We start from the raw sequence: 13,667 nt of genomic DNA on the forward strand, positions 1-13,667 counted from the left end.
TGACAAAGGTGGAGCAACAGTCTTACAAGAGCGTACCAAATATCGAGAAGAGTGTCTCAAACAACTGAGAGACAGAAGTAGCTATGTTCCGCTTTCCTATGTACAAATAGAAGATGATGGAGGAAGACTCTCAGAAAAAGGGTAAATGTATCTTACTCAAAAACCAGCGTGCGTAGCAGTGTTTTACATGGTTCCAAAGATTCATGAACAAGCTCCCTACCCACCAGGGAAACCTATAGTCTCAGGTATTGAGTCAATTTTTGGAACAGAGACTAATCTATAGCACCTACTCTCATGTCAATGGTCTTAATGAAGTGGTTGTTTTCCTAGAGATATGACACACTTACATGACTCTTTTCTCCAAAGACATCACCTTACTATATTTAAATACTTGCACAAAGTTTTGATAAGGAAGCAGCTGGCTTGTGTGTTTTTTCTACACAGTGCTGCACAATAATTGTCCTGTATGTTTACAAGCATTATCTATCTACAGGCCACCTGGCCAGGTCACCCTCTTCCTCTCTGAATGGGCCAACTTCTCCTCTTCTCTCCTTGCCTCTACTTATCAACTTCTCATCCTCGGAGATCTCAACAACAACCTGGATGCTTCTAATCCCTCCGCTGGGTTTTTCTACAACCTCTGCAACAGTCTCTCACTTTCCATTCTGCCCTCTGGCCTGACACACTCTGCTGGACATACTTTGGACGTTCTCATCACCTCTGAGTGTTAGGGAGAATTCTCCAGAATGGCTAATTTCCCTTACCTACTGAGTCCCTCAGCAGCTTTCCTGGATTTCTAGGATATATTGTTTCACCTGGTAAGAGTGTGAGCCTTTTTTCCCACTCTTACATGTGTTTTGCTGTGTGTGTGTAACATATTTTGTGTTCATAGACTGTGGAGCCTCACCTAACCCACAGGCATCATGTTTTTACTGAGTGTTACACAGCACCTTCAGTGCAGTAACACAGGGTTGTCTTTTAGACTTCCCAACTCTGACTCCATTTTCTCGGATTGACTTCTGTCTCCCAGAACATGTAAAGTTGCCATTGACTTTATTAGCCTCTTTAATCCACAGACCCAGTACAAACTATCTTACATAGAGTACTGGAAAGGGTTAATACGTATCCCTTTTTGTCTGTTTCTCTTGGAGCACTGTTTCACACTCTTTTCATCAAGTCTTGGCTGGGGGCAATGGTAACTACCCTATTTTTCCTAACGCAGTTATCTTAAATAACCCTGGTATTGTTTTCGGCTATCTTGGTAGCCCTGAACTTAAACCCGCTAGACCACATACGTTTTTTTACGGTTCCGCTGGATTTATTCGCCATTTCTTTTTGAATATGTCTTTCTCGTGTTTTACTCCGCACGCCAAACCAGGTTTGGTTCCTTTGTTCACCGTTTTTTCGCGGGCTTCCACACAGAAGCCCTCCTTAGGTGCCTGAAATTCTGGGTAGGCAGGATGTGAGGGAGGGGTTTTAGGACCCCTGCCATTGGTTCCCTTGGTAACCCAAGTTGCACTCCTGTTTGATTGGCTAGGTGACTGTCCCTCCAGGACAGCCACCCTGCTGTGTGATTGACAGCCAGGCTGTGTGAATGGGGGAAAACTGCATAAAAAGCAGTTCTCTGGGATTGGAAAGGCAGAGTCGCCACTGGAACAAAAAAACGACGAGGAGCTGACGGAAGAGGACCCTTACAATGACTGAACCGCCTGGTGAAGCCCTGCTGCAGGTCCGAATCTTCAGACTCCAACGACAGAGGAGATCTACCAGGAATCTTCTTCCCCTGAGCTGGTGGGACCAACCAGTTTGCCCAAACTGCAAGCCAGGACTCCCTCCTCTGGTTGAATTTGCTGTACAGAGCTACAGTGAACCGGATAGCCAGGAAGGTCAGACCCTGCTTGGGTTTTAAGAAGCGCACCTTCTATTTGTTGCTTTGCTCTGCTGCTGGTTTCTTCCCTGGGCAGTGCAGGACACTCCAGTCTTCCTACTTCATATCAGTCTGACAGTTGCTTCAGGAACCGTGAGCCTGCGGGACATTCCAGGAACTTCCGGCGCAGCTACAGCTTCTTCTCCATTTAAAGGTAGTGTGCCAATCCGGTTGTTCCTTTCGTCCAGCCACGGTGAAGGTGTGTGAAACCTTTCGCCAATCTGAGGGCTTGTCCTTCTCTACTCTTTAAACTAACTTATCTGCCGACCAACTTCGTCCGGAACTCTTGGCAAAGACTTAACCGCAAACTACCCTGAACTGTGTGATCTTGAGCAAAAGACTTTTGTCCTATTGACTTTGGCCATAAGCCTTTTTGATTTGATTCTATCATTGTACTTCCTCTTTCTAGATTGCCCTGCTTACTTACCTGTTGGTGCTGCTCAATTTTAGTCTAACTTTGTTTTTCCCTCCTTTTTTAAATTGCTGGAGTGCCATTTTGCTCACACTTCGTTTTGAGTTTAACTTGTCCAGAATCTTTTGGGAGTGGTGTTGTGTAGTAAAAGTGTGATTTTTCAACTGCTTTACTTTAGTGAAATTTTTTACAACTGATGTGTAAATACATGTATATTCTTTTACTCAGAAATATTGAGTCAGTGTTGGTTTGAATCATAGTAATTGCTGTCCTTTGTGTAACTATTGATACTGCTCACTTGCTCTTGAGATAAGTCTGGCTGCTCAGCCATCGCTACCACTTTACTGTGTAGTACAGGCTTGTACCAAAAGTGAATTTGTACTGTCACTTGTAGTCTTAATTGTCTGTGGTGTTCCCAAAGGGTACTGCTTATAATTCTGCCTATCACTGGTGTACAGCGGTGAGGATCAAGTATAGTGATTACACTTAGAGTGCTGCTATTACCTTGGGTCAACTAACCACAAGGCTAAACATCACCAAAAAGCAATATTATTCATGTCGGATATGGAAAGCTACAGTCAGGAGATCCTCCTTAGTTACACTGTGGATTATTTAAAAAACCTGTGTAGAGAAAGGAATCTCTCTGTTAAAGGAAAAAAGTCTGAATTGATTGAAAGGTTGTTAGAAAAACAAAGTCTGGAGGGTGGGTCTGAAATACCTGACCTCTCAGCAAATGTGGAGAATAATGAGGATGATAATGTGTCTATTATTGATGAGTTAGAGGAAGTAAATGTGTCTCATAATGTAGGCCTCACTGCCCCCTTACCTGCTCAACAACCTCAACCTTTGTCCACTGGGACCCCACCAGGTCTTACACTCAGTCCTGAATCCATTGCTCTAGAAAAGATGAGGCTTGAACTGGAATTCAAACGTTTAAATGCTCAAAGTGAACAAAAGCACCAAGAACTTAAGCTCAGAGAAATGGAGTTGAATCATGAACTAGAAATGAAAAGGTTATCTCTTGAAAATGCTTCTCTCCCAGAGTCTTCAAGGTCTTCCAGTCCTAAGAGACCCTGCATGCCTAAATAAATTGTGGGTATGTATGAGGTTAAGCTTGATATTTTGGATTGGTTGGCAATATTTAAATATAACCATGGGATTCAAGGTTTTACAGGAAATCAGTTGCTTCCCTGGCTCTTCTCTAGACTACCCAGTGTTGCATCTGATGTTGTGATGGAGTTGGGGGAGGTGGATAGGATGGATTATGAGTGTGTGAAGCTAGCTTTAATTGCTAGATTTTGGAAGACCCCTTCCCAGTACCTTAAGAGGTTTATGACCCTCTAAAAGAATGATGGTACCCCTTTGGGCTACCTGAGTGTGTGACTGTTGGAAAAACGTAGATGGTTGGATTAAGCGTTACAGAGTAAACACTTATGAAGGTATGAGGAATCTTGTTATGTTGGAGTCAATTTATGATGCCTGCTCTCCTGAGCTCAGGCAGCACTTGGCTGCTTCTAAGGAGATAGATCCAAAGAAGTTAGCTAAGGCTGCTGACTTGTTGGTTGCCGACAGGGCTACTCACAAGGATTCTGGGGAAATACAGAAGAAGGATGAGGGAAAGCAGCCAAAAAAAAGATAACAAGGTGAATTCTAATACCTCCAATCCAAAAGAGGGCCACACACAACAACATAAGGGTAAACCACATGGAAAACCGAATCAGGCTAGTGCACCATCTGGATCCAAACCAGATGGAGGTCAGAACAAACCCCCATTCATCAAAACATTTGGGAAATGTTATGTTTGGCGGTCAACTGACCATGTGAAAGGAGATCCCAGATGTAAGGGAAAACCTTCAGGGGTCCACACTGTCTCCTTAGCTTTCTCCCCAGAGGAAGAAGTACCTATGGCAAGTGGAAACTTTCACCTACTGGCAGATGAACCCATGGGAGTCTCAGCTAGTGTTTCTTTAGTGTCCCTGGGCTTGTGGGAACAACAGAACCTAGATGTCTATAATTCCATCCCAGATAATACTAAAGAGTATTATAAAGATAGTGTTCTTGTAAATGGACAGGAGACCCCTGCCATCCGATACACTGGAGCCAGCATAACTGTGGTGGATGAATCATTTTTCAAGGTGGAGGATGTTGCTAAGGCACCCAAACGCCTCACCAAGTTATCTGGAGGCCCTGTGCAAATGCTTCCCCAGTTACCAGCTTTCAAGCAGTGTAAAGATATGACTGTCGAAATACCTGTTAGTGTGCACAGTTAAGTGCCTGGGAGAGTTCTGCTGGGTAATGACCTGAAAACTCTTGGAGTGGTGTCAAGTACCCCAGACCTCCCAGTAAGAGGAGACAGGAGCTCACTAGGCCTGCAAGGCAGAGGACCTTAAGAGGCTCTCCAGAGGAGTTGATAGAGGAAACTATCACTCCCATTCCACAGGAGTTGCTCACTGCTATTTCTGGAAAGAAAGAGACAAAGGGGAAACCCAAGAGCTCAAGGAAAACGTCAGACAGCACCCCTGTGCTACCAACAAGGACATCCCCAAGATTGTCCAAGATCACACCAGTGATCCCTCCACCTGCTGAGGCAGAGTGTGAGGTACAACCTTGTGTGATTGAGCCATTTTCTGAAGAGTTAGATCTGGAAGAAGATACTGTTTTGGTTGGAGATCTTGACCTTGTTAACCATCGTGAGCTGCAGTCTTTACTTGCAGAAGGTGGACCCAACAGGGCAGCCTTCACCAGAGGACAAAGAGAGTGTCCTACTCTCGAGGGCCTTCGACAACACGCTGCTAACCAACTTGATGGGCAAGAAGTTGGAAAGCATAGGTTAAGCTGGGAAGATGGCCTCTTCTACAACGAACCGACCGAGTCTATCCCTGGGGACTGCAAGAGAATTGTAGTGCACCTTGCCAACAGACTCTAGTTCCTACAGTTTGCCCATGAGATACCTTTGGCTGGTCATTTGAATTTCGTAAAGACCAAGGAAAGGCTCTCCTTATACTTCTACTGGCCTAAGATGGGTTCAGAAGTTGACAATTCTGTAGGAGCTGTCACACTTGCCAAACCTCTGGTAAGAGTGGAGCCAAGAATGTGGCACCCCTGGTGCCTCTCCCAGTGGTGGAAGTTCCTTTTGAGAGGGTGGGCATCGACATTGTTTGTCCCTTGACCCTCCCACCTCTTCAGGGAACAGGTTTATCCTGGTTGTAGTAGACCATGCTACACCTATGAGAACTGTTACGGCTCAGGCTGTGGCTAAGGCTCTACTTGGTATTTTTACCAGAGTAGGGTTTCCTAAGGAAATGATATCCGACAGGGGATCCAATTTTATGTCCCACTACATGCAAGCCATGTGTAAAAACTGTGGTGTCACTTACAAGTTCTCTACAGCCTACCATCCAAAAACAAATGGACTGGTAGAGAAGTTTAATCGTACTATGAAGAGCATTATAGGTGCTTTAGAAGAACCCCTTAAGAGAAAGTAGGACCTTCTACTGCCATGCCTTCTCTTTGCTTATGCAGAAGTCCCTCAGGAGGCAGTTGGATACAGTCCCTTTGAACTTCTCTATGGCCATCCAGTCAGAGGTCCATTCGCCCTGTTCAAGGAGGGGTTGGAGAGTGCTCTTAGGGGCTGTAACTGTAACCGTACAGTCCCTTGTTCTCCTTGAACTACCCAGAGCCGCGATGCCCTGGCTGCACTTAGAGCATTGCTGCCATGTTTTCCCCTCCCATCTCCATTGCACTTCCCCCATCCCTTTCTCCTTGCACTTCTCGTTCTCGCACTCGTTCGATCTGAATGACACAAGGCCTAGTGAGATTGTTTGTCTTGTCTTCCCTCTGTCTTCCCTCCCTTGTCTTGTCGCGCATAGAAACTCTTGTGTACAGGCGCATTATAATTGACTTATCATATAATATATCACATCATATGAGTCTCTTCATCACTTATTGGGCATTTAGATGTATTCACACAATGTATAGAATTGAGTTTGAAATGTAATGTATCATTTATTAAAGTGTTTTTCATCTTCTTTCCCCTGTAAATTGTTAGAAATAATTTCTTATGATTTATAGTTTATGCATTCTAGATAAAATAGCCGTTGGTGCATTTTTCCCCTTTTGTACACATCATTTTCCCTTTTATACTGCATGCGACTCCAGTTCAATATGGCATCCACCTTTATGATATGATATGATATGATAAGTCATTGATAACGCATTTCTAGGTGTGACAAGACCTGGAAGGGAAGACAGAAGGAGGACAAAAAAACGATCTTACAAAAACCTTGTGTCATCCAGATCGCGCTAGTGCGAGAGGGAGGTGGAGAAGTGCCAGAGTGGGGAGGGGAGAGGGGAGACTGCAAGGTAACTCGTAAGTGCTGCCGGGAGATGGCTTATAAGTGCAGAGAGTCAGGGGACTGTAGGGTTGCAGATACAGTCCCTTAAGTAGTTGGGAGGCCCGGAGGCAGTGCAGGGGCAACTGGTCATGCAGGAGCCTGGTCCCGTAAGTTCGGTGGTTGGACAGGTAACCAGTATGCGCAGCAGACGGGGAAATCAGCAAGGGAGCGGGAGAGAGAAAGTGGAAGCGAAGAGGAAGGTCTTGAGTTGCTTCCGGAAGCTTAGGTGGTCCTACTCAAGTTTGAGAGAGGCAGGGAAGATGTTCCAGTGGGAGACCCCACCCGAAGAAAGAGATCTACCCCCCACTCTCTGCCTGGCTAAGTGTCTGATCTGACCCTCAGAGTTTTGGAGGTGGATGAGCAGGGGCCTCAAGAAGGAAGATGCTTAGGAAGAGGAAGTTGGATGTATTGTGGTTCCCAGCCCCAGAACGCCTTGGGGATAATGCAGAGGGTCCTGAACTTGATCCTTGCAGCCACAGGGAGCCAGTGGAGAGATTTCAGGGCTGGAGAGATACGATCCCTAGGCTTGAGGCCAAGGACAAGTCTTGCAGTCCTGTTCTGGATGAGTTGCAGAGGGCAGAGAGTAGAAGCAGGCAGATTTAGAAAAGGCTGTTGCAGTAGCCCGGCCTAGAGAGTACCAGAGCTCTAGAGACAGTGAGCTTCTGGAGGGAAGGAGAGGAAAGGAAAAATACCTCTGAGGAAGTGCAGTTGGTAGTTTGACTTCTTAGAGACGTCAGAGATGTGAGAAGAAAAGGAGAGTGTGGAGTCAAAGATGACCCGAGGTTCTTAGCCTCACAGGTGGGAGCAGAAAGAGGGCCAAGGGAGGCCGGCCAGAGAGTGAGAGGAAAGGAGGGTGCAGGTGTGCCAATGAGGAGAATCTCCGTCTTACTGGCATTAAGGCAGAGATCGTTGGCGGCACACCACTACTGGATACCAGACAGACAGTCAGAGATGTGAGACGGAGAAGAGGTGGCAGAGGGGAGCCTGAAAACGAGCTGAGTTTCATCCGCATAGCACTGAAAGTTGGAGCGGGGAGCGGCAATGCGGTGGGGGAGAGGTGCCAGGTATTGGTTAAACAGCCAGGGAGAGAGGTTAGACCCCTGGTGAACACCACAGGTAGAGTGAGATAGAGGAAAGGAAGGACCTAAATTGGACCTGGGAGGGTCAATCAGAGAGGAACGAGGTCAGCCAGGCCAGGGCCGGATCGGTGATACCCAGGTTATCACGGTGACGATTGAGCAGGATGGCATGGTTGACCGTGTCAAAGGCAGAAGAGAGATCGAGTAAGATGAGGATAGAGGGGAGATTATAATCAAGGTTAGAGAGCAGGTCTTCATGGATGTTCAGGAGAGCAGTTTACGTGCTTCTGGCTCCTCTGAAGCCAGACTGATGGTCAGGAGTGAGGGAGATGAGGCGATAGTTAGCTGGGCAGGAAGGGTCAGCTGAGGGTTTCTTGAGAAGAGGATGCACAAGAGAGTGCTTCAGGGGGGAAGGGAAGGCTCCAGTGGCGAAGGAGTGGTTGCAGAAGTCAGCCACGGCAGGAGCAAGGGTGTTTATGTGGTCCTTGGAGATTTTGGAAGAACAGGGAAGAACCTGTTTTGACAAGACTTTCAAAGTTTGGACTTGCCTATAAACCTTGTCAGGGGAGAACTGAGGAAAGGAAGAGAAAGAGGCAGGAGAGGTGGCCACAGATCCTCCCTGCCAGGGGTGGATAGCCTAATACAGCCAACCCCTGACTTGCTTGTGTATTCACCTGCGCCTGGCCTGAAATAGGATAAACGAGGCCTATTAGACTGGTGCTGCAGATAGAGAGGATCCCATTGATAATCATCTGGAATGGGTTTTAGTATTTTGATATCTACCTCCTCAGACATTCACAATAATTCCCACTATCTTGTTGGGCCAAATTGCATGCCTTTGATTCCTTCTAAATGTAAAATGGGCTACCTCTGTGAGCACATGGCTCTTGCAGGCAGAGGAAACATGTCATCAGTCCTGTCTATAGCACTTCCTTACTTATACATTCTAATACCGGTCATTCATGATATTGTTCTTTGTAGATGCTCATATTAGTTGTGTAATGTACATTTATACAAATCCTGTATCTCCTCAAAGTGTTCCCTCTTTTTTATAAACATTTGCAAGTTGAAAGTCATGTAATGTGAATTCTTAAAAGTTGCCTCACTCTGCTAAAGCTGTGGTACTGCATATGGTGGCCCCCCGAGTAAGCATTTTTGGAAAGAACATAAAAAGAGGCGTAGAACCTACACCTGACCTTAACTTGTTTTCTCTCTTTGTAGGTCAGTTACGGGGCAACCCTGGCTACCTTCAGCAATAAGAACCTCTACCCTTCCTTTTTACGGACAGCTCCTGCTGACCCGATGGGGGCATATGCCATAGCTAGCCTTCTGAGACACCTTGGCTGGACCTGGGTTGGAGTTTTATGTTCTGACAGTGACTCTGGCATTCTGGGAAGTGAACTGCTGAAAGAGGCGGTGACAAAGATGGGCGGGTGCATTGCCTTCTCAGAAAAGGTTTCCATCCAACACTCAAAGGAAAGGGCCAAATACCTTGTTGACTTGATAGAACGATCAACAGCTAACGTCATTGTGACCTACTGCCACGTGAGCTTCATGGTGCCCATTTTTGAGATGCTTGCCCAGAGGAAGGTCAGCGGAAAGGTCTGGTTGGGGGCCACCACCTTCATCATCACCCCTGATTTATTTACTAAGCCAGCTTGGACGTGGTTAAATGGCACCATGTCTTTAGCTTTCCATGATGCCAGTATTCCAGGGTTCAAGGAGTTTGTGCACAGTATTCATCCCAGAAGCTTTCCAGGTGACATTTTTATGAAGTCCTTCTGGGAGAAAGCCTTTGGCTGCAAATGGCACATAGTGAATGACAGCTGGGGTCAGGGTGATGAAACAGTAGCCAAATTCTGCACCGGGAAAGAAGAAGTAGTTACCTTGGACCCCACCCTCTTTGATCTGGACAACCTCCGGTATACGTACAATGTGTATCTGGCTGTCTATGCATTTGCACACGCCTTGCATGATCTAATGGAATGCCTGCCTCAGGTCAAACAGTCCTCTGGCAAACCCTGTGTGAGCATTGACAAACTTCAATCACAACAGGTACAATAAAGTTTGTATTGAAGGTCAAAAGCAACAACATTTGTAGGAAGCACAGTGGTTGTCTGGACCATTTGTTGATAGCGAATATACTCCCAGCACACACTTGGGTGCCTATCATATGTAGAATTGGGTGGGTGTCTCCAACAATAATGTCTGCAAGGAGATTGGCAGCCCACCATTTGAACTGGCCCATAACTGGCATGACATGTGCAGTCTACCTTTGTTAATATGGTGACCTGTAAAATAGAGAGAATGAGGCATCTTTAAAAAACAACAATTGTTAAATTGGCATCTAACACTCTAACTATTGTTAGGTGCCATATTCACTGTGAATCGGACCTGTGGTGTTTAAGTAGGACGAACATTGCAAAAATATGTTCTGGTCTTAAAGGCTGGAGAGGTTCAGATAAGTGCCTGCTCACCCATGCATGGATGCACATATGCAAACAGCTTCCTCATGCCAGTTTCAAAAAGATTCACACAGGTCCAGACCAGTTCAGGCAAGTCTAGACAGGATCAGACAATTCGAAATAGAGTCACAAACACCCTGACAGTTTCACTCAGTTTCACACAGGTTCAGGCAGGCCCACACAGGTTCACAGAGATCGTGACAGGTCCAGTCAGGTCCACACAGATTCAGACAGGTTCACACAGGTTCACAGAGATCATGATAGGTCCTGTCAGGTCCACACAGGTTCACACAGGCCCACACAGGTTCACAGAGATCACGCCAGGTCCAGTCAGGTCCACACAGGTTCCGACAGGGCCACACAGGTTCACAGAGATCGTGATAGGTCCTGTCAGGTCTACACAGGTTCAGACAGGCAGAAGATCGTGACATGTCCAGTCAGGTCCAGACAGATTCAGACAGGTTCACACAGGTTCACACAGGTTCACACAGATTGTGACAGGTCCAGCCAGGTCCAGTCAGGCCCACACAAGTTCAGACAGTTTCACAGAGATCGTGACATGTCCAGCCAGGTCCCGACAGGTTCACACAGATTCAGACAGGTTCACACAGGTTCACAGAGATTGTGACAGGTCCACACAGATTCAGACAGGTTCACAGAGATTGTGACATGTCCAGTCAGGTCCACACAGGTTCACAGAGATCGTGACAGGTCCAGTCAGGTCTAGACACGTCCAGTCAGTTCCACACAGGTTCAGTCATGCATAGAAAGCTAATGCCCTTATCTTGACCTAGAGAAAAGAGGTGTAGAAAGCGTAGCAAGGAGTAGGACCAAAATTCATGCAATATCAAAACCTTCTAACGAATATGGAGTGGAAAGCCTAGAAAATAGCCTGGGAAAGAATATATGCAATATTGAAACCACTCTATCACAAGAACGCAGACTTACCAAGATCTGTGAGTGGGAAGATAAAGTGCAGGAAGGCCACATTGAGGAGGAGTGTAGACCAACACCAAGCAGGCATCTTGGGTGGACTGAAAACAAGGGAGAGAATTGGGAAGGGCATCTAGAGATTTTGAATAGAGTAATCAACGGTGACGAGCGGGATACACAGAGGGGAGGGATTGGAAACAGGGTGACTAATGACACACGTTTAAGATTGTTTTGGGAAAGCCTACAGACGTGAACACAAATGTATTTGTATATATATAACTGGAGGGAATAAGGTTGAATAACAAATTGCTGTAACGAGCCAGACATTCCCAAACATTGTATACAATTTGATAACGGTACTAAAGGTATTACAGCTTCATTCAGGCACACTATGTCTTTCTCATATTGGGAATAGAAATACTTTGAGGAGACGAGAGCAATCACTTTCCTCTGATTTTGTCCTGAGTCTGACAAGTTGGCCAGCATTAACACCAAAGCAAGGGCTAATCACATCTGGAAAGCAGGTAAACTCAGGGAAGCCAACGAAAATATATCACACATTAGCCTGGACCTTCTGGTCTTAACAAAGGTGATCAAACATCACCTGCAACAGAAGCCCCTTTGAAGTACGAACAGATGTCACGCTTAGCTCATGTCGAGAGTACCTGCAGGAATATGAATTGTTAATTTGTAATGTTGTAGCCCTAACTTCCAGTGAACAGCCCTAGAGAGTATATCATGACGAAGGGCAACAATAAAAAAATCCATGAAAATCAATTTGATCTTAAGATCAGGGGCAGAATAAGAGATTTGAGGAAGAAGATAAGAAACGCGGCCAGGAATATCACATCGGACTCTTCCCTCGCTAAATGGTATAGCAAGCTAAAGTCAGTATCGCCATTGCCTGCGAAATCTCAGAAAGGTAAGGATCAGTACTCTTGCAAGTTCTGGAAACTGCAAAGAAGCCTGGGAAAGGCATATTTCACACTCCTTGGAAGTGAAAAGCCAGGGTTGAAATCCTGGCACGGAGCGTAATGGAGATTCACACGCAATATTGAGGAAATTAACAATTTTATTAAGAAAAGAAAAGATTTCAGAGCACGGAATCTGTAATGTCTTGATGAAGATGAACCCAGCGGTATAGGGCAAGATCTTATTCCGGCGATTCCAGACAGTCAATTTCACGGTCAAACTTCCTGATTCCTGGAGGAAGAGCGTAGAGCTCCCATGTTAAAAACCGCTGCCCTGGCAATGAATCATCGAGCTATGTTCGATGTACCTGCAAGAATCTGTGCACGAGCCCTGCCCACTGACCTCAACGAACGGGCTGACGGCAAACCGATATTACTTTTCAATCAAACTGGTTTGAGGAAATCATACTCAACACTGGACAACATAATGGCTCTTATCACAGTGATTGAGAGCGGATGGAGTGTCCATAAACAACCAATCTCTGTGGCCTTCATGGACTTCAGTACAGCCTTTGACAAAGTGAATAGAAATAGATGATACTGCATATTAAACGAGTGGGGCCACGGTCTTCTGAATGTCATCAGTTCACTATACAAAAATACTTCAGTAAGGATCAGGCTAGATGAAAAGGGAACATTAACAGTGACTCTCCCTACACAACAAGACCATAAACAAGGATGCATTCTAACACCATTATTGTTTAACCTTTATATGGTGGATAGATCACTCCACTTGGAAACACCCAAGTCATTACCCCTTTGGTTGGGCTCTACAAGAATGATTTGGGTTGGGTACGCGCACGATCTGCTGCTGATAAATCTCACTGGCAGAGGAGTACAAGCTCTGCTAGCACAGCTGACAAACCATGGTCGTACACATAATCTTAAAATCAACAAACGAAAACCTTGCCAGGCAGGAAATGGTATTCAAATAGGATTCAAGTGATAAAATATTAATACCTAATTGTAATAATACACGAACAACCGATCTGGAGTGCTCCTTTGGATGTGGAGATGCTGCTGGGGTAATCCCAGGCATGCTGGAAGTCGTCTGGGGGTCCGTCCGACTTCCAAGGGCCCAACACTCTTCCCCAGAATAAATGGAGGACTCAGCCAATGACAAGTTAGAACTGTGGTTTATTACAAAACACCAACAGGGATCATACAAGACAATCAACATTCTCCAGTACATCTCAACTTTACAATGCATGCTCCACAGTTTTGATGTGGTTTGCCGTCATCACCTGGGCCCTTCCCAAAAAACCTATCCACGTTGTTGGTTTGGTGCTGCGAGTAGTAACCCATATAGACATCCCCATAGAGGTTATTCTACTGGTCCTCGCATGTGTGGTGGTGGACCTGCCCCATTCCCAAGAAACTATCTATTACATTGTTGCAGAGTAATGGGCTTACCACTGGGGCTTGCCACTTGCCATCCACCCCTGGGTTTCTGCCTCTTGATTGGCTGGAGCTGATCTCCCCAGGC

At 45.8% G+C, this 13,667-nt stretch overlaps 1 protein-coding gene across 3 annotated transcripts in view; it reads left to right on the top strand.

Annotated features, from left to right (window-relative positions):
* LOC138566157 (extracellular calcium-sensing receptor-like) overlaps positions 1-13,667 on the top strand; it is a 578,577-nt gene that overhangs the window by 512,555 nt on the left and 52,355 nt on the right. For 2 of the 3 annotated variants that reach the window (XM_069643188.1, XM_069643178.1), the window contains one exon: positions 9,034-9,974. The exons of the other annotated variant lie outside the window; for it this stretch is intronic. In XM_069643188.1, the coding sequence (XP_069499289.1) occupies positions 9,034-9,876 (843 nt within the window). In that variant the 3' untranslated portion in view covers positions 9,877-9,974. Of the gene's footprint in view, positions 1-9,033; positions 9,975-13,667 lie in introns of those variants that run through there. 3 annotated transcript variants of the gene reach the window in all.

This window comes from Ambystoma mexicanum, chromosome 1p (genome assembly GCF_040938575.1).
Source record: "Ambystoma mexicanum isolate Mex_15411 chromosome 1p, UKY_AmexF1_1, whole genome shotgun sequence".
NCBI classification, from domain to species: Eukaryota; Metazoa; Chordata; class Amphibia; order Caudata; family Ambystomatidae; genus Ambystoma; species Ambystoma mexicanum.